This window comes from Oncorhynchus mykiss, chromosome 17 (assembly GCF_013265735.2).
Source record: "Oncorhynchus mykiss isolate Arlee chromosome 17, USDA_OmykA_1.1, whole genome shotgun sequence".
Lineage (NCBI taxonomy): Eukaryota > Metazoa > Chordata > Actinopteri > Salmoniformes > Salmonidae > Oncorhynchus > Oncorhynchus mykiss.
In genome coordinates, this window is record NC_048581.1 from 29,565,671 (window position 1) to 29,585,931 (window position 20,261).

General features: G+C 45.9%; 1 protein-coding gene across 2 annotated transcripts in view; it reads right to left on the reverse strand.

Moving 5' to 3' along the window:
* LOC110495135 (alpha-1,6-mannosylglycoprotein 6-beta-N-acetylglucosaminyltransferase B-like) overlaps positions 1-20,261 on the reverse strand; it is a 158,761-nt gene that overhangs the window by 41,273 nt on the left and 97,227 nt on the right. For both annotated transcript variants that reach the window (XM_036949664.1, XM_036949663.1), the window contains exon 9: positions 1,239-1,370. In XM_036949664.1, coding sequence (XP_036805559.1) covers positions 1,239-1,370 — 132 coding nt within the window. The remainder of the gene's footprint in view (positions 1-1,238; positions 1,371-20,261) is intronic.

Genomic DNA, 20,261 nt, shown 5'->3' on the forward strand with positions numbered 1-20,261 from the left:
CATGGCGTGGGCATCGGCTGTTATCTGGTGTCAGTTTGAGTCAAGAGGCTTGCCACTCTTCCATTTGCACTCTCCCTTCTATCTTTCTTCCCCTCTACCTCGCTCTCTCGTTCTCTCAGTGCCTCCCTACAATCGATAGTTAACCTCGACGCAGAACCCAACCAGTACAACAGCAATAATAAGCTGTTGACAGCTGAGCTGGAGCATACTGTATATAGAAGATGAGCTGGTATGAGCGTTGTGCTGTATGCGTTCTAGTTTGTTGCCGAGCAGAACAATCTGCCAATGGTGTATGTCAGACAGACGGCACTGAACATGTCTGTGTGTATCTGGTTCATGTCAAGCAGGGATGCACTGTGTTTGAAGGTAGGCCTTGAAATACATCCACAGGTGCACCTCCACCTCCTGTCAATTAGCCTATCAGAAGCTTCTAAAGCCATGGCATAATTTTCTGGAATTTTCCAAGCTGTTTAAAAGCACAGTCAACATAGTGTATGTAAACTTCTGACCCACTGAAATTGTGATACAGTGACTTACTGTATAAGTGAAATAATCTGTCTGTAAACAATTGTTGGAAAAAATGACTTGTGTCATGCACTTTTCAAAACTATAGTTTGTTAACAAGTAATTTGTGGAGTGGTTGAAAACAAGTTTTAATGACTCCAACTTAAGTGTGTGTAAACTTCCGACTTCAACTGTATGTGCTTTTTGTTGTCTATGTGTGTGTTTGTGTTTCTCTGAATGCATTTATGCCTGTGTGGACTTCAAAAGGAAGACCTGTCATGTAATTCTCAGCGGACGGAGAAAGTGTGTATTGTTACTGCTGTGGTGCTGTCCTTTTGTATTGATGCCTCCCCCTCCCCTTCCATCATAGTATTAGACAGGACTGACAGTCTGGCCGGAGACTGAGGGATGTTTTACTGACCTGTAGGGGATTAACTAACTGTGTGAGTTACGAGCAGATAGGCACTTCAGTAGCATCTAATAAGCAGCCATTATGGACTCATAAACACAGGCCGTAAACCTGAGCTATGATAACACACTGACACATGTATATTATACACACTGGCACGTACGTGCACACGCACGCACACACACGCACGCGCGCGCACACACACACACACACACACACACACACACACACACACACACACACACACACACACACACACACACACACACACACACACACACACACACACACACACACACACACACACACACACACGCGCACATACTTGTGTCTCTTGAGCGAAAGCCCCATGTGCTGCTTCATCTGCTGCATGCCGTGGTAGTCTGTGTAGATGAGGTCAAAGGGCAGAGGTCCTGTCAAGGGGCAGCTCCCTCTGCCTGGGGGCACCCCGAGAAATCTATGAGACAGAAACAGACAGAGCAGAGGTTACATTAACTACTGTATGATTCAAACACACAGAGCAGAGGTTATATGAACTACTGTGTGTTTCAAACACAGAGCAGAGGTTACATTAACTACTCTATGGCTCAAACACAGAGCAGAGGTTACATTAACTACTGTGTGTTTCAAACACAGAGCAGAGGTTACATTAACTACTCTATGGCTCAAACACAGAGCAGAGGTTACATTAACTACCGTGTGTTTCAAACACAGAGCAGAGGTTACATTAACTACTGTACGGTTCAAACACAGAGCAGAGGTTACATTAACTACTGTACGGTTCAAACACAGAGCAGAGGTTACATTAACTACTCTATGGCTCAAACACAGAGCAGAGGTTACATTAACTACCGTGTGTTTCAAACACAGAGCAGAGGTTACATTAACTACTGTATGGTTCAAACACAGAGCAGAGGTTACATTAACTACTGTACGGTTCAAACACACAGAGCAGAGGTTATATGAACTACTGTGTGTTTCAAACATAGAGCAGAGGTTACATTAACTACTGTATGGTTCAAACACACAGAGCAGAGGTTACATTAACTACTGTACGGTTCAAACACAGAGCAGAGGTTACATTAACTACTGTATGGTTCAAACACACAGAGCAGAGGTTACATTAACTACTGTATGGTTCAAACACAGAGCAGAGGTTACATTAACTACTGTATGGTTCAAACACACAGAGCAGAGGTTACATTAACTACTGTATGGTTCAAACACACAGAGCAGAGGTTACATGAACTACTGTATGGTTCAAACACACAGAGCAGAGGTTACATTAACTACTGTATGGTTCAAACACAGAGCAGAGGTTACATTAACTACCGTATGGTTCAAACACACAGAGCAGAGGTTACATTAACTACTGTATGGTTCAAACACACAGAGCAGAGGTTACATTAACTACTGTATGGTTCAAACACAGAGCAGAGGTTACATTAACTACTGTATGGTTCAAACACAGAGCAGAGGTTACATTAACTACTGTATGGTTCAAACACAGAGCAGAGGTTACATTAACTACTGTATGGTTCAAACACACAGAGCAGAGGTTACATTAACTACTGTATGGTTCAAACACACAGAGCAGAGGTTACATTAACTACCGTGTGTTTCAAACACAGAGCAGAGGTTACATTAACTACCGTATGGCTCAAACACAGAGCAGAGGTTACATTAACTACTGTGTGTTTCAAACACAGAGCAGAGGTTACATTAACTACCGTGTGTTTCAAACACACAGCACACAGACAGAGCAGAGGTTACATTAACTATGGTTTCCATGGAACAGTTGGCTGAAGAAGGTTATGAGATTTAAATGTGTTATTGTCACATACACGGGATTGGTGCAGTGAAAAGTGTTGATTTACAGGGTCAGCCATAGTAGTAAGGTGCCGCTGGAGAAAGTTACGGTGAAGTGGCTTGCTCAAGGGCACATCGACCGATTTTCTACCTTGTCAGCTCAGATATTGGCTCCAGCTTTAACCACAAGTCTACCTGCTGCCCTGTTTGATGCCTGCATGGGGACCTGTTGTATACTTCAGACCAGGAGTCACTGACCACATGACCCTGACCAGGTCACCACAACCCTGACCAGGAAACACTGTGCCCTGGAATGTAGGGTCAAAAGTCGATCCTGGTCAGGTCAAAACACCTTCGGTCCTGTACTGCATTCCCTGTAAGTCACTTTGAATAAACCACCAACTCATTATCGTACTATGACGAGAGAGACGTTGAACCTGCTTCCAAGCCCCCGAGCATTAGAGAAACACAATGAAACATCAATCAATCAGCTAGATCAAACGACAGCACTGCGTTGATGATGAGGGTGAAGCACCGCTCAGTAGTGTGATCCAAACTGTATGAGTAGCAGATGGCCAGAACAGTGAGCGGGCAACAGCATCAGAAAAAGAGGGAGATCTACACATCATACGGTCAAAGGGGCACCGACCGGGGAGACATGTGTCCGTTTCAGAGATGAGAGGAGCGAGGGAGAGGACGAAAGAGGAGTGTGTGTCAGAGAGAGAGAGATGCAGAGAGACTCCCTGCCAGTGGGTGGTTTAGTTTTTTGCATTATTAAGGAAGAGTGATAGTTGGAGCCTGTGAGAGAGAGGATGTGTGTGTCTGTGTGTCAGTGTGTGTGTGCGGTCTACTTCTGTGTGTGTGTGTGTGTGTGTGTGTGTGCGCGTGCGCACGTGCGTGTGTGCGTGTGTGTGTGTGTGTGTGTGTGGTCTACTTCTGTGTGTCAGTGTGTGAGTGTGTGAGGGTGTGCGGTCTACTTCTGTGTGTCAGTGTGTGTGTGCGGTCTACTTCTGTGTGTCAGTGTGTGTGTCTCTCACACACATTGCTCTCTCCACGGTACAGTGATCCTACCATTGATTCCCCCCACAACATTCCAAACTCCTTACCATTTAAAAATAAAAGGAATCTACCGCAACCCAAAACCCTTGCCTTCACTGATTTCTGCTATACCCCACTGGGCAGAAGGATTCTCCTATGTTTCTCATGTCTTTCCCTCATCAATTTACACTGTATCCATTTCCTCCTACTAGACGTGAAGAAGTAGAGATCACCCCTGAGACCACAGGGCTGTGTCTGCTTTCACTCCCGTCACTTGACTCCATTTTCTTTCGCATCGATTGGCTAAAACCTCGGCGTTACCGTGCCGACCAAGTCCCTATTGGACAGCTGACCTGTGAGTGGTCTGGGTGAGAGATCTGAGGGGTTGTGTGTGTGTGTGTGTGTGTGTGTGTGTGTGTGTGTGTGTGTGTGTGCCCATCGTGACAGATGGAGACAAGGCTAATGGACATGGTGGTGGAGGTGGGCTACAGTCAATTTCCTCTCTCTACAGAACACGCTTATGTTTTAGATTTGATTGAGCAGACCCTCTTATCCCGAGGGACTTACAATAAGTGCATTTGGAAAAGGAAGTTGATATGAATGACCGCAAACTGTAATACGAGCAAATAAAACACACTCATTTGAAGTAACAATCCCAACGCTATAATGAAGGAGAGAAAGGGAGAGGGAGAGAGAAAGAGAAAGAGAGAGAAAGAGACAGTGTGTCTCCATGCATGTGTGTTTTGGAGCTCAGACAGCAAACACCACACACACACACACGCACACTCACACGCACACACATTTATTACCGAAACACACACGATACAGACACAACATGTTCCTCTGGCTAGCTCATCTGTTTCCCTACAGACTCAAGGACACCACTGTTGAATATACTATAAACACAGAACCCTTTAACAAGCCTCTCACGCCAAACACAGCCCGTACAGCATGTGTTGGGATGAGAGGGTCATTTGTATGGAGTGAGACAGGATGCTGTTGTCTATAACCTACTATCTCCAGGCCCTGTTATGCAGTAAATATAGTTCTGAGAGCTCTTGTTAGAAAGAGGAGAGGATGTGAGTCTAATACTGTAAGTCTGTCTCAATCTCATCCTTGAGAGTGAGAGGAGATAAGTGTGGCTGACATCTGTGTGTGTGTGTGTTTGTGTGTGTGCGCCTCTGCAATTTGATGGGATTTCTGAAAGAGGTTTCACCGCAGACAAGATGAGCTGCCACTGTCTCCCTCCTCCACCTCTTCACCCACACTCGTCCGTCCGGCCCTGAATGGCAGGATTGAGCCCTTCCCCCATCAAGAATCGCCCTCCCCATCCAACCAACATATCCCCCAACTCTCTCTGTCCTTCACATCGCTCACACTCCCATGTAGCCTATTTCACATAACAAGCAAAGACAAACGGAAGTACTGTTCTTTACTGTACTGACAGACATGCACGTACTGTATGAATACAAATAAATCTACATTTTGTCAGAGTATGAGCCTAATGGAAGACAATCTCTAGTGGAGGCTTTTACTGTAAAGTATTAACACATGAAAGAGCATAAGCTTTAAGCTTTAATGATACATTACATAAGGCTGGTGGTACTGAGTCCAATAGGAGCGTCTGTATGTAGTGTACTTTGTTGAACACACTGTGTGGTGTGTGTGGGGGGCGGGGGCGGGGGCTGTGTGTTTTGTACCTGTGTTGACAGTGTTGGGTTCTGATTTCTTGACTTGTGAAATCACAAAATATACTTGTTCGTGTCACTGAGGGAGAGAGGGGAGTATAAAACGTTTCCATTCTGTCAGGATGTGTTATCGTTAGCCATCAGGGATCATATGGGAGGAGGAAAGACACAGTCTGGTACCAGTCACCACGACCGCCGTGAGTTGGGGAGGAGCGAGCACTAGGGGGCAGAGGTCAGGTCAGATGAAGTGAGGAAGTGAGGAAGATATATCACTAAGGTTCTGTCTAGTAACAGAGATGCATTGGCAGTTCAGATATAGAGGAGGAAAGACACAGTCTGGTACCTGTCACCACGACCGCTGTGAGTTGGGGAGGAGCGAGCACTAGGGGGCAGAGGTCAGGTCAGATGAAGTGAGGAAGATATATCACTAAGGTTCTGTCTAGCAACAGAGATGCATTGGCAGTTCAGATATAGAGGAGGATACTCGGCATAGGAGAAAGAGATAAACTTTGCATTCCAAATATCTCTAACTCTTAGAATGTTCTCTCCATTCCAGAATGTGATTGTTACGCATCAGTACATTTAATCCGCGCTGCCCACAAACCAAGGCACGCAGCCTGTTTTTAATTATAGGCTGTTTTTCAATTTGTCAATTTCAAATGATTTTCGAGCAAGTTTTTTTATTTTCTGAGAACAGTTTGAATTGAGGTGTGTTCCGGCTCATTCATTCACATAAAAGTAGTCATTTTTTACGATTCATTTTTCTGACATTTCTGACCCGGACAAAATTCTCCAAACACTTCCCAATTGTTAGTGCAGTTCAAGTCTGCAGACATTTGCTCATCTCCCGTCCTGCACACACATGTTCACATTCTCCGTCTGTCGCCTGCATCGCAGTCATAGTTGTTTTCGTTACCAATAACAACTTTGGAAATGTGTGCGTTTCTATCAAAGGTAGTGCCTTATTAAGTTAAAATATTTTCTACATTCTTCTATTAGCTCTGGGAAACAATGCTAATTGCTTCAGAGAAGTATTAGCATGTGTTGTATTTTGAAGCTACCCTGGTCTTATGACTCCCATGTGGCACAGCGGTCTAAGGCACAGCATGTCAGTGCTAGAGATGTCACTACAGACACCCATGTTCAAATCCAGACTGTGTTTCTACCAAAGTAAGTGCCTTATTATCTTATAATAGTTTCTGTCATCTTAGGATGTTTCTACTGTAGCTCTACTGTAGCTCACTGTATGTATGGAGCACAATATATTTGTGTATATTCCTTATAACCGCGGACACGCGAGGTAACGTTACTCATTTCATAACCTTTATGGTGTTATACTCAATCGGGCTGATGTAGCTAATTGCGTCAGAGAAGTATTAGCTAGCGCTGTATTCTGAAGCCTTATGACTCCCCAGCGGTCTAAGGCACAGCATCTCAGTGCTATAGGCGTCACTACAGACACCCTGGTTCAAATCCAGGCTGCGTTTCTATCAAAGTAAGTGCCTTATTACGTTAATAGTTTCTGTATGTGACTTGCATGTGAACTGTACGTCCAATTACAAAAACTCCCTTGCTCAGTAATCATCATCACCTGAACTATGTGGCCATTGAGGGCTGCGTTGATCAGATGGAGAAATATATTTTATACCGCCTGGTTGTTTTCTGAGTGCATTCCACAAAGCTGTTTATCATGTCTGCCATATCCACTGCCCCCATTTTGAGGTTATAGTCAAGCACGCAGTCTGGTTTGATTTTTCTCTCTTCTGTCAGGTTGTCCACCTTCCCTGAGGCCGACATGGCTGCTATATGGACAGTGGAGAGGACATGGACGTCTCGCTTGTCATGCCACTTTACTGCCAGCTGTTGACCGTTCTCCTTGAACTCCACCTCCCCTCTCTGCATCTTCTTGCATCTGAATGCTGGCATCCCCTTCCTGTTTGACCTGACCGTGCCACAAGCCCCTGTGTTGTTGGAGAGCAGATGCTGGAAGAGTGTGTTGGACTGCTGTCCACGTACAAAGTGTGTCCCTTGCTGAGGTGAGGAGCCAGCATGGTCATCACCACGGACAAGGACACCCCGAGCCCCTCGTGCTCATCAATGCATAGGTCTTTGTATGGCACACTCGACCAAGTGCTATTGTTAGGCTGGTAGGAACATTTCTTATTTTGTATAACGGGTCGTTTAGGATGGCAGTAGCGTTGTTGACGAAATGCAGTCATCACAGCAGAACTAGGAAGCAGTCTGGGGAAAAGAAGGTGGCAAAGAAGGGAGATGCAAACATAGGATCGGCGCTCCAGTATTCTCTTAGGGAGTTATTATTTACTATCCCCATGAGAAGGACTGTCACCTGGAAGGTATACATTTCACTAATTGTGGTTGTCCACCCCACTCCTGGCTCTCTCTTCTTCTGTAGCTCCAAGGCTTAGCAATTGGTCTCTACTATGTCTCCCACCAGCCTCTCTGTCAGTTACAACTTGAAGCACTCTGCCTCAGATGGAAATGGCAAAGGGGCACTCCAGACTGGGACTCATCAAAGCAAACAGCAGGGCCAGGAGGGGTGAAATGGCTGGCAGCCTTCCAGCTACCACAGAACTCCTGTACGTCATCCACTATCGGTCTGCCTCCATCACCACCAGCATCTTCAAAGGGAACTGGGACTTTGTCAGTGGACAAGTGGTCCTCAGATTCAGGGTTCTCAATGGCTGGGGGGGCAGCTCCTCACTGTCACTGCCGGACTCTGATTCCTGACTTTCATACTGACTCATTGTCAGAATTGTAAGAAATCTCCAGAATTTCCGCATTTGTGAGTTGTCTCCTTTTGAAAGACATTGCTACTGCTACAGCTTAGCTCACTAGATACATACATAAACAACAACACTGAATGGGTCAGAGTGGGAGTGAGAGGTTACGTAATTGACTGCTGGCACGCGCCATTTGTATCAATAAATCACTGAAAATATTTTGTTTAGGTCATTATTGATATATTTACTATTTTATTCTCATGTTTTCAAGTACCGGTGATAAATCATGCATTTCGATTCTTGCATCGATTGTAATGGGCACATGTTATGTGTGTAAAATACTTTTTGGAAGGTTGTACTGATTATGATGAGCTAAGCTAATTCCAGCTATGTGTGGAGCCATGTTTGTTGACATACAATGCATTCTGGGTTTCACGTAATCGTCTGTCGGACCAAAGATGCTATAACAAAACGAGATGAGTAAGGGTTCACTCATTTTTTGAGAACTTCAGGAAGTGAATGGTGGGATGTGAACGATGGTAGACGACACACCCCTTCAACATGCATACTATAAACAGACCAATAAACAGAAACTAAACTAACTAATCGTCGGATTACTTTTGATTTCTAGAAAGTGTTTTACTCTATCATTTAGATCAATGGTGAGCTCACTCGTGATGTGATTAATTATACATAGTAATTGCTATTTTTATTTTTTTGTATTTTATTTCACCTTTATTTAACCAGGTAGGCTAGTTGAGAACAAGTTCTCATTTACAACTGCGACCTGGCCAATAAAGCATAGCAGTGTGAACAGACAACAACACAGAGTTACACATGGAGTAAACAATAAACAAGTCAATAACACAGTAGAAAAAAAGAGTCTATATACATTGTGTGCAAAAGGCATGAGGAGGTAGGCGAATAATTACATTTTAACAGATTAACACTGGAGTAATAAATGATCAGATGGTCATGTGCAGGTAGAGATACTGGTGTGCAAAAGAGCAGAAAAGTAAATAAATAAAAACAGTATGGGGATGAGGTAGGTAAATTGGGTGAGCTATTTACCGATGGACTATGTACAGCTGCAGCGGTCGGTTAGCTGCTCAGATAGCAGATGTTTAAAGTTGGTGAGGGAGATAAAAGTCTCCAACTTCAGCGATTTTTTCAATTCGTTCCAGTCACAGGCAGCAGAGAACTGGAAGGAAAGGTGGCCAAATGAGGTGTTGGCTTTAGGGATGATCAGTGAGATACACCTGCTGGAGCGTGTGCTACGGGTGGGTGTTGCCATCGTGACCAGTGAACTGAGATAAGGCGGAGCTTTACCTATCATGGACTTGTAGATGACCTGGAGCCAGTGGGTCTGGCGACGAATATGCAGTGAGGACCAGCCGACTAGGGCATACAGGTCGCAGTGGTGGGTGGTATAAGGTGCTTTATTACCAAAACGGATGGCACTGTGATAAACTGCATCCAGTTTGCTGAGTATTGGAAGCTATTTTGTAGATGACATCGCCGAAGTCGAGGATCGGTAGGATAGTCAGTTTTACTAGGGTAAGTTTGGCGGTGTGAGTGAAGGAGGCTTTGTTGTGGAATAGAAAGCCGACTCTAGATTTGATTTTAGATTGGAGATGTTTGATGAGTCTAGCCAGACACCTAGGTACTTATAGATGTCCACATATTCCAGGGTGGTGATGCTAGTCCGGCATGCGGGTGCAGGCAGCGAACGGTTGAAAAGCATGCATTGGTTTTACTAGCGTTTAAGAGCAGTTGGAGGCCACAGAAGGAGTGTTGTATGGCATTGAAGCTCGTTTGGAGGTTAGATAGCACAGTGTCCAAGGAAGGGCCAGAATTATACAGAATGGTGTCGTCTGCGTAGAGGTGGATCAGGGAATCGCCCGCAGCAAGAGCAACATCATTGATATATACAGACAGCACAACCATAGAGACTGCCAGAGGACCGGACAACATGCCATCCGATTTGACACACTGAACTCTGTCTGCAAAGTAGTTGGTGAACCAGGCAAGGCAGTCATTAGCTAATTCCTATTGTAGTTTATGTCAGCCGAGAGTTATAAAAATATGACCGTTTGTGTTGCTAGGACAAATGTAGCCTACATTTTTCTGGTTTGGATGATTGTGTTATGCAATAGATACTTCTGTGAATATCTGAACATTGCATCCAAAAATAAACTGCTCACATTCTGGACATAACTTTGTAAGGACTGTGTTTGTGTAAATAGTTTCTGGAAAAAAGTGTGGCCAGCTCAAACGCTGATTGTTGCGTCATTCGAAACAGGCCGTTCTAAACAAGCTTTCTAAATTAGTGTTCTAGTAACATACATAACTCCATGTAATATTGTAGCCTACGTCAGTTTATTGTAAAAATAGGAAGGATGTACAAACGATGTGATGGCTATGGTCTGGGTTACTGAGCATCTGCACCTGTTCTTTTGAGGCAATAAAAAACAAAACATTGCGGAAAACGTTTCACTTTGCCTTCAGACGACACCTTGAAAGTGCATGCCCCTCCCCTTTGAGTTCTATTGCCTCGGAATTCAAATAATAGGTGAAAAACATTGCAGCACATCAGACGCTAAGTAAGCGGCATAGGAAATAGAGGGTGTGCATCCCAAATTGTACCCCATATGTCACGCCCTGATCTGTTTCACCTGTCCTTGTGATTGTCTCCACCCCCTCCAGGTGTTGCTGATTTTCCCCAGTGTATTTATTCCTGTGTTTCCTGTCTCTCTGTGCCAGTACATCTTGTATGTTTCCAAGTCAACCAGCATTTTCCCCATACTCCTGCCTTTGCTATTCTCCTTTTTCTAGTCCTCCCGGTTTTGACCCTTGCCTGTTCTGGACTCTGTACCCGCCTGCCTGACCATTCTGCCTGCCTTGACCATGACCTGTCTGCCACTCTGTACCTCCTGGACTCCTGATCTGGTTTTGACCTTTTGCCTGTCCACGACCATTCTCTTGCCTGCTCCTTTTGGATTAATAAACACTGTAAGACTCCAACCATCTGCCTCCTGTGTCTGCATCTGGGTCTCGCCTTGTGTCATGATACCATACTATGCACTACTTTTGACCAGAGGCCTATGGGTCCGGGTCAAAAGTAGTGCACTAAAAAGAGAATAGGGTGCCATTTGGGAGACATACTGGGATATTTACAGGAAGCAGAGCAGACAGCGTGTGAGGGCGGCAGGCCTCAATCTAACTAGATTATTTAGGAATCAAATCAATCCTGCATAATATTCTGATTCCATTTCATGTTGTCTGCATTATCAGTCAAACCTGAACTGTTAATGACGAATATCATATATCATAATATGAATATCATTATGTGACACATCCACGATGCATTGAGAAAAGGCTCCTGTCGGCTACAGAGCTGTGATCCTTTCTTATTGCACTCCGCAGGACTTCAATCAAGCTTTTGTTTGCCCTAAGATGGCTATCTGTCTCCGATATTTCCCATCCGTAACCTCCTGCCCGGGAGGAAACTGGAGACGTGTGACGGAGACAAAATGGCCGCCGTTGCGCTAATCACACTAACTGCCCTCAAAACCAATGCAATCCAGTCAACGTTGTTAGCCATCACTTGGAGCCAGTGTTATGTTCCCCAGTTTCTGTGTTGTGGGTTTGTATGTGTGTGTATTTCAGGATGGTTTCCTGGATTTCTAGCAGCTGATTGGCCAGCCTCATTGCAGATTGGAGCTCTGACCCCGCCCTCTTGTCAGGGGAAACAGCTGAATCTTCAAACACCAACTCCTTCTGCAGCTTGAAAAGCCAGTGTTCCTTCCCCAGGGGAGAGAGCTTCTTTGTGTGTCCTGTGTTGGTTGTTGGTCTGGTAAATATGTGGAAAGTGTTTTGTAGCCTCTCCTGTAGAGGTATGTGTATACCATAGTACCTAGTGTTTTTGGTTTATTCAAATTGTTCACTAAGTTTGGTGAATTATTCTGTTTCATTTGTTCCCGGGGGGGAAGGGGAAGGCCCCTTGGGAGTGTTTAGGCAAGAGGCCTGCGGGCATACATATACTTGTAGTATTTACTCTGTCTATACACACTAGGTAAGACCTGGGCGGACCACCCCCTGTATTTTGGTTAGCGCCAGGTGGTGCTAAGAATAGGTAACCAGTGTGTAGGCAGGTAAGGTAGGAGAGGGGGACCTTTAACTTGAACTTTCTTTGCTTTGGTTCCGTCCAGCCCCTTTTCCCCACCTTACCGTGTGAAGGGAGAATAAATTCCCTGTAAACGGTAATATTCTCTGCCTCCGTCATCCGCACCTACAATCACGTTCCTTTTTTCACTCCATGGGGAGTTGAGTTGTAGCAGGGTGTTGCGTTCCCTCCTCCAAGAGGCGTACGTAACAGCCAGTTAGCACAAAACAGAGCAACAGTCTTTAAAACCTGTTCTTCATTCAGAAAGGCTAGCTTTTTTTCTGCTTTTATACCCTTGTTTCTTGGCAGCCGTTCAGCCCGTCAACGCCACTGTTGCGTGACTAACGTTGTCAGAATCATGCAAGAGAGGAAACGAGAGGAAAACGAGGGAGTCTTTTGATTAATTTATCCCCCCCCTTACTAATACCGATTATGATTCCAGGATGGCACAGTGAGCGACTGGCATTGCCAGTGTTGTTTGTGTAGAGCGGGCATGTGGTTTGAGTTACGACAAGCGAGGGACACAAACACACTCGTTTAAAATGAAATGGCAGAGGGCCAGGACACACATGTCCAATGACACTCAGGGGCACAGAGGCGCCCAATCGCCCAGCGTCCTCCTTGTCTCTGGGCTGGCATCCAATCAGCAAGCCCCTATGAATGAACACTGTGACCACATAGTAGGCCTATGTGAAGATGGGAGTGAGTTAGGCTTTGGTGGATACAGATAGGGGTAATATAGAGAAGTGCTCTGTTGCTGATCATTATTCTGTGAGAATCCAAGGTCCCCCATGTCTACAGAGGTCAAACATCTCTCAGTACTTGTAAAACCTTGGATAATATCTACATTATGTGAATTAAGATGGGGTCTCTCTCTCTCTCTCACCCCTTTCATCCTCCCTTTTCCTCTCTCTCTCTCTCTCTCTCTCTCTCACCCATTTCATCCTCCCTTTTCCTCTCTCTCTCTCTCTCTCTCACCCCTTTCATCCTCCCTTTTCCTCTCTCTCTCTCTCACCCCTTTCATCCTCCCTTTTCCTCTCTCTCTCTCTCTCACCCCTTTCATCCTCCCTTTTCCTCTCTCTCTCTCTCTCTCTCTCTCTCTCTCTCTCTCTCTCTCTCTCTCTCTCTCTCTCCCACCCCTTTCATCCTCCCTTTTCCTCTCTCTCTCTCTCACCCCTTTCATCCTCCCTTTTTCTCTCTCTCGCTCTCTCCCACCCCTTTCATCCTCCCTTTTCCTCTCTCTCCCTCTCTCTCTCTCCCTCTCTCCCACCCCTTTCATCCTCCCTTTCCCCTCTCGCTCTCTCCCCTTTCATCCTCCCTTTTCCCCTCTCTCTCTCTCTCCCACCCCTTTCATCCTCCCTTTTCCTCTCTCTCTCTCACCCCTTTCATCCTCCCTTTTCCTCTCTCTCTCTCTCTCACCCCTTTCATCCTCCCTTTTCCTCTCTCTCTCTCACTCTCTCCCACCCCTTTCATCCTCCCTTTTCCTCTCTCGCTCTCACTCCCACCCCTTTCATCCTCCCTTTTCCTCTCTCTCTCTCTCTCTCCCACCCCTTTCATCCTCCCTTTTCCTCTCTTTCGCTCTCTCCCACCCCTTTCATCCTCCCTTTTCCTCTCTCTCTCTCTCTCCCACCCCTTTCATCCTCCCTTTTCCTCTCTCTCTATCCCACCCCTTTCATCCTCCCTTTTCCTCTCTCTCTCTCTCTCCCACCCCTTTCATCCTCCCTTTTCCTCTCTCTCTCTCTCTCCCACCCCTTTCATCCTCCCTTTTACTCTCTCTCTCTCCCACCCCTTTCATCCTCCCTTTTCCTCTCTCTCTCTCTCTCTCTCCCACCCCTTTCATCCTCCCTTTTCCTCCCTCTCTCTCTCTCTCTCTCTCTCTCTCTCTCTACTCTACTCAAAGAAGAAAGGGCTATGAGTGTGTGTGTGTGTGTGTGTGTGTGTGTGTGTGTGTGTGTGTGTCCAACTGTGTGTGTGAGGTTGTCAGCTGGATAAACGTCTGTGCAGGGTGAAGGGTCTCCTGCGCAGTGGGAGCAGCTCAGGGTGATGAGATGAGCCATGGGTGTGTGTGTGTGTGTGTGTGTGTGTGTGTGTGTGTGTGTGTGTGTGTGGTGTGTGGTGTGTGGTGTGTGTGGTGTGTGTGTGTGTGTGTGTGTGTGTGTGTGTGTGTGAGAGAGAAAGAGTGTGTGTGTGTGACCGTGTGAGCGACCGTGTCTGTGTCTGTGCGTGTGTGAGCAGCAGCGGGGGGAGGGGCGCCCCATCAGGCCTGTCAGCAGGCTGTCATATCGTCCCCTCGGCTGACTAGAGGACAGGGTCAGGCAGAGTGGGAGGGGAGGGAGGGGGGGGGGGGGGAGTGGCCATGAAAGTCTGACTGTGACAGCACTGTGGTATATTGGGCATTAATGTATGTACATGTATCACAGCCAGACTTGTGCATGTGTATCGCATGTTCCCTCTCTCACACACACACACACGCAGGCCCTATACGGACAAACAGGCGGATGCTGGAGCAGATGATTAGATAATTACATGGATGGTTTGAGTGTGTGATTGCTGCTCTGCTGTCTTCCCTCCGCTGATGGAGGGTGTGATGAAACTGGATGTTGTGGAACAAATCAGTGAAATGACATGCTGCTAATTGGTTCTAGTTTACGCTGTGTGTGTGTGTGTGCAGCCGTGCATGCGTGTATATTTATGTGTGTGTGTGTGTGTGTGTGTGTGTGCGCGGATGCATGTGTGTGTATCACATGTGTGACAGTGTGTCTGAGATAAGGGAGATGCTAAAGCCATTAACTCCAGCCAGAGGAGGAAGAGAGGAGCGCTAGATGAGTCAAAGAGAGAAGAGGAAAGAGGGAATACCTTCTCCGCCTCCTCTGTCAGAGGGAGTGAAGGGATAAACTGTCTTCCTGGTTCCTAGAGTAACAGAGAGGAGAGGAAAGAGAGAACCTACTCCACCTCCTCTGTCAGAGGGAGTGAAGGGATAAACTGTCTGCCTGGTTCCTAGAGTAACAGAGAGGGCGAGAGAAAGAGGGGGACGGAGGAAAGAAAGAGAATGGTGGAGACAGAGAGAAAGAGGGGGAGGGAGGAAAGAAAGAGAATGGTGGAGACAGAGAGAAAGAGGGGGACGGAGGAAAGAAAGAGAATGGTGGAGACAGAGAGAAAGAGAAGGGAAAAGGGAAAGGGGACTGCATTCAACTAAAATGTGTCTTCTGCATGTAACCCAACCCTCTGAATCAGAGAGGTGCGGAGCGCTTCCTTAACCGACATCCATGGGTTCCAGTCGGGCCTCTGGGTATGTGATTCTCCCTCTCTCTTCCACGCTCTCTCACCCCTCCAACACTCCTCCTCCACACACAGCCCTCTTCTCTCTCTCCTCTGACAGCTTACTAATGAGAGACCTGACACATTGAGACCGAGAGAGAGGGAAACTGTTCTGACTGAGATCAGCGTTCCTCCTGCATATGCCTCCGTTTATAATGATCCTGCTTCTGCTTTGTCTCCACTTTGGCTGAGTGCCGTTTTACACGTCAGCAAATCCAATTGTTTCACTAAAATTCCCCTTAAATCATGACGAACGAGCCTCTCGTTTGGTTGTGAAAGGGGCCACAGAGGAGAGGACACACATACACTGGTGTACACACACACACACACACACACACACACACACACACACACCTCGGCTGCTGACAGGGCAGTGTACAAACACAAGAGTAATAATTACTATATATTGATTGGTGAGAGAGAGGGTGATTATACAGGGGACTGAGCTGAGGTAAGCCCTCTAGAATCCCCTGTAGACACACAACTGGGGAACAGGGGGAGGAACAAAGATTTGTGGAAAGGTTATGCACTTTAGCCAGCAGGTATAGAGGTGGTGGTGAAGAACAGGCACAACATACACAACACGTTGTGTTCTATTACTAGGGGGGTGGGAGTTATTCCTGAACACAAGCATGAGCAGGAAAAACTCCGGGTCATTAGATATTTCACACAGCACATTCTGTACACTGACACGGACAGATACATCCAACGTGGTAAACATGCCAATTTCCCCTCTTAGGTTATCTGAAGAGTGGATAGAGGAGAGCCATTGCTGCACCAATCTAATACAAAAGCACACACAACTGCCATTATGTTCTGCATCTTCATCTCACATGATTCAATTACAGCCTCCTCTGTTAACTGCACGAACAAGAGAGAGAAAAAGAGAGAGGCGCAGAGTTCAGAGAAAGAGAGAGAGAAATAATGGGAAAGAAAGAGAGGGCAACGTATTTCCTCTTAGTAAAATCAACCCCTCATCCCACTCAACTTCATTTCAAGCCTGGCTGCACCAAAATGGGCCAGTTTGCCCCTAGTGAGGATATAGAAAACTCCAGCCCTAGTTTGACCTGATTTTGAAGGACCTTTTTCTCTCCGAGCCAATGGAAAATATGGAACATCGTCATTATCCATAATTAGTTTTTAGAAGTCGTGTGAAAATGAGATTACAATATTTCAATATTCGTGGCGGTGAGGAGAAAGGACGGAAACGACCCTCCAGGAGCGACGGGAAGGAAGGCAATATTCCTGACGCCGCATTCCGGGGGTAATAGCATGTCAAATTCAGTGCCAATTACTCACTTATTATCTGCCATAGGGCAGTCGTCTGAATGGATGGTTATGGGGCTCTCATGCTAGCTCACATTGAGGTATGTGATCGTTTAACAGACAATCAGCTACACTTCCTTATCCTAACTTTGGCCATTTGGAAGAAACTCTTAACTGATCTCAGATCAGTGCCTATGGAGCAACTTCATCCAGTTCAGAATCAGAGTTCATGTGATGCTTTTGACAGCAGGGCCGCCTTTACTTCTCTGTACCCAATTAGTGTCTAGAGCCAGCTGTAGCAGCAGTTGCTCTGTCTGAGCTTTTAAATAAGTGGGGTTCGATGTAACTGGCCTTTAGAAGGGATCTGTGTTCCCTTTAGCCACAGCTTTAGCTCTAGCACAGCACCACAGGGCTCCACCGAAGCACTTCACACATAACTCACCATCGATTGGGTGAGACTGAAAACTCATCCTTTCTTGCTCCATGTTATTGTGTTTCTCTCTCACCAGCTCACCCTTTATATCCTTCTCACTATACCTCGCGTTCTCTTTTTCCATCCTCTATTTCCCTCCGTTTCTCTTTCGATCCCCCCTCACTCTTGTCTAGGTTCAGAGTCTGCATGGCTTTTTCTCTCTCTCTCTCTCTCTCTCTCTCTCTCTCTCTCCCCGGACCCCCTCTCTTTTCTGTCAGATGAGGAATACAGCTCTGTGAGAAGCAGGTGTTTGATGAATGGCACTACTACTGATCTCCCTGGTTTCTGCAGCGCTCGCCATGTCTGCAGGCGCCTGGAACCTGTTCACCACCACCAGGCCCTCGCTGCCCGGTCTGGGAAAGAGAGATGAGCGAGAGACAAAGAAGGAGCGAGAGAGAAAGCGAGACAGACAGAGAGAGAGAAAGTGAGACTGAGATGAGAGAGAGAGAGAGAGAGACACAGACAGACAGACAGACAGACAGACAGACAGACAGACAGACAGACAGACAGACAGACAGGCAGACAGACAGACAGACAGACAGACAGACAGACAGACAGACAGACAGACAGACAGACAGACAGACAGACAGACAGACAGACAGACAGACAGACAGACAGACAGACAGACAGACAGACAGACAGACAGACAGACAGACAGACAGACAGACAGACAGACAGAAAGAAAGTACAAGATCCTACCTTGGCCAATAACAAAAATATCATCTCAACATGTAAAGCATTGGTACCATGTTTCATGAGCTGAAATAAAAGATTCCAGAATTGTTCCATACACACAAAAAGCATATTTCTCTCAAATGCTGTGCACACATTTGTTTACATCCCTGTTTGTGAGTATTTCTCCTTTGCAAAGATAATCCATTCACCTGACAGGTGTGACATATCAAGAAGATGATTAAACAGCATGAGCCGATACTATAAAGCTAACAGAAATATTGCTAGCGATCGCCAAGAAATGTATTGCCTTGAAATGGAAATTGGATTCCTCCCTGCCAGTTGCAATGTGGCTATCAGAAGTTATTAGTTGTATCCCTTTGGAGAAAATCACTTACTGCTTGAGGAATAAGTGAGACATTTCACAGAATTTGGCAACCTTTTATTGACTATATGGAGAATCTCCCCCACATCTCATTGATTGAATCTATATACAATCCTTACATAATGTTTCACACGTAATGTATAATATGTAGCCTACGGCAGGTGATCCAATGTCTCGTTATTTTTTTATTTTTTTATTTTTTTATTTTCTTATTGTATGTTTGTTTATATAATTATTATTATTATTTATTTTTGTTACGCTCGTCTGTTACTGTCACTTTGTCCTATCGTTGTCTAATATCTTTTCACTTTTGTTTTGAATGTTCTTAATTGGAAAATGCAAAAATAAAATATTCAACAAAAAAAACACATATGCACCTTGTGCTGGGGGCAATAAAAGGCCACTCTAAAATGTGTAGTTTTGTCACACAACACAATGCCACAGATGTGCCAAGTTTCGAGGGTATGTGGAGTTGGCATGCTGATTGCAGGAATGTCCACCAGAGCATTTAATGTTCATTTAAAAATTGTCAAAATTGTCAGAGACTCCTGTCACCCAAGTCATAGACTGTTCTCTCTGCTAGCCCACGGCAAGTGGTACCGGAGAGCCAAGTCTAGGTCCAAAAGGCTCCTTAACAGCTTCTACCCCCAAACCGTAAGACTGCTGAACAATTCATCAAATGGCCACCCGGACTATTTACATTGACCCCCCCCCCCCCCCCCCCCCCCTTTGTTTTTACACTGCTGCTATTCACTGTTTATTATCTATGCAAAGTAACTTTACCCTTACCTACATGTACAAATGACCTTGACTGACCTGCACATTGACTCGGTACCGGTTCCCCCTGTATAGAGCCTCGGTATTGTTATTTTATTGTGTTCACGGTCTACACCGGCTGAATCCCAGCACGTTGACTCAGTACCGGTTCCCCCTGTATAGAGCCTCGGTATTGTTATGTTATTGTGTTCACGGTCTACACCGGCTGTATTCGGCACATGTGACAAATACAATTTGATTTGATTCTCTACAATGTCGTTTTAGAGAATTTGGCAGTACGTCCAACTGGCCTCACAACCACAGAACATGTGTAACAACGCCAGCCCAGGACCTCCACATACGGCTTCTTCACCTGCGGGATGGTCTGAGACCAGCCACCCGGACAGCTGATGAAACGGAGGAGTAACAATGTCTGTAATAAAGTCATTCTGCAAGGAAAAACTCATTCTGATTGGCTGGGCCTGGCACCCCAGTGGGTGGGCCTATGCCCAGTCATGTGAAATCCATAGATTAGGGCCTAATTTATTTATTTAAATTTACTGATTTCCTTGTATGAACAGTAACTCAGTAAAATCATTGAAATTGTTGCATGTGCATTTATATTTTTGTCAGTATAGTTTCAGAACCCTGAGAGGAAGGATTATGAGAGAGAGTGAAATGAAGAAAGACAAAGAAATAACAATGTATATCAATCGATCCCAGAGCCAACAACCAGCCCCTGAAACCACAATAAAGCCACCTTACATTCCCCTAGCGTGACTGCAGCCAGCCAGCCAGCCAGCCAGCCAGCCAGCCAGCCAGCCAGCCAGCCAGCCAGCCAGCCAGCCAGCCAGCCAGCCAGCCACTATAACTCCACCAGCCTGAAGCCAGCCATTAAGCTGCCCCAGCTCTGCCCTCCCCAGCAGTAGGGGCACTCCGTCATAGCGTGCCATACCTGCCTGCTCTTTCCATTTAAGCCCCATGTGTGTGGACTCCGCTGGGCACTCTGACACTTTGAACAATGGCATCCAGAGGCTC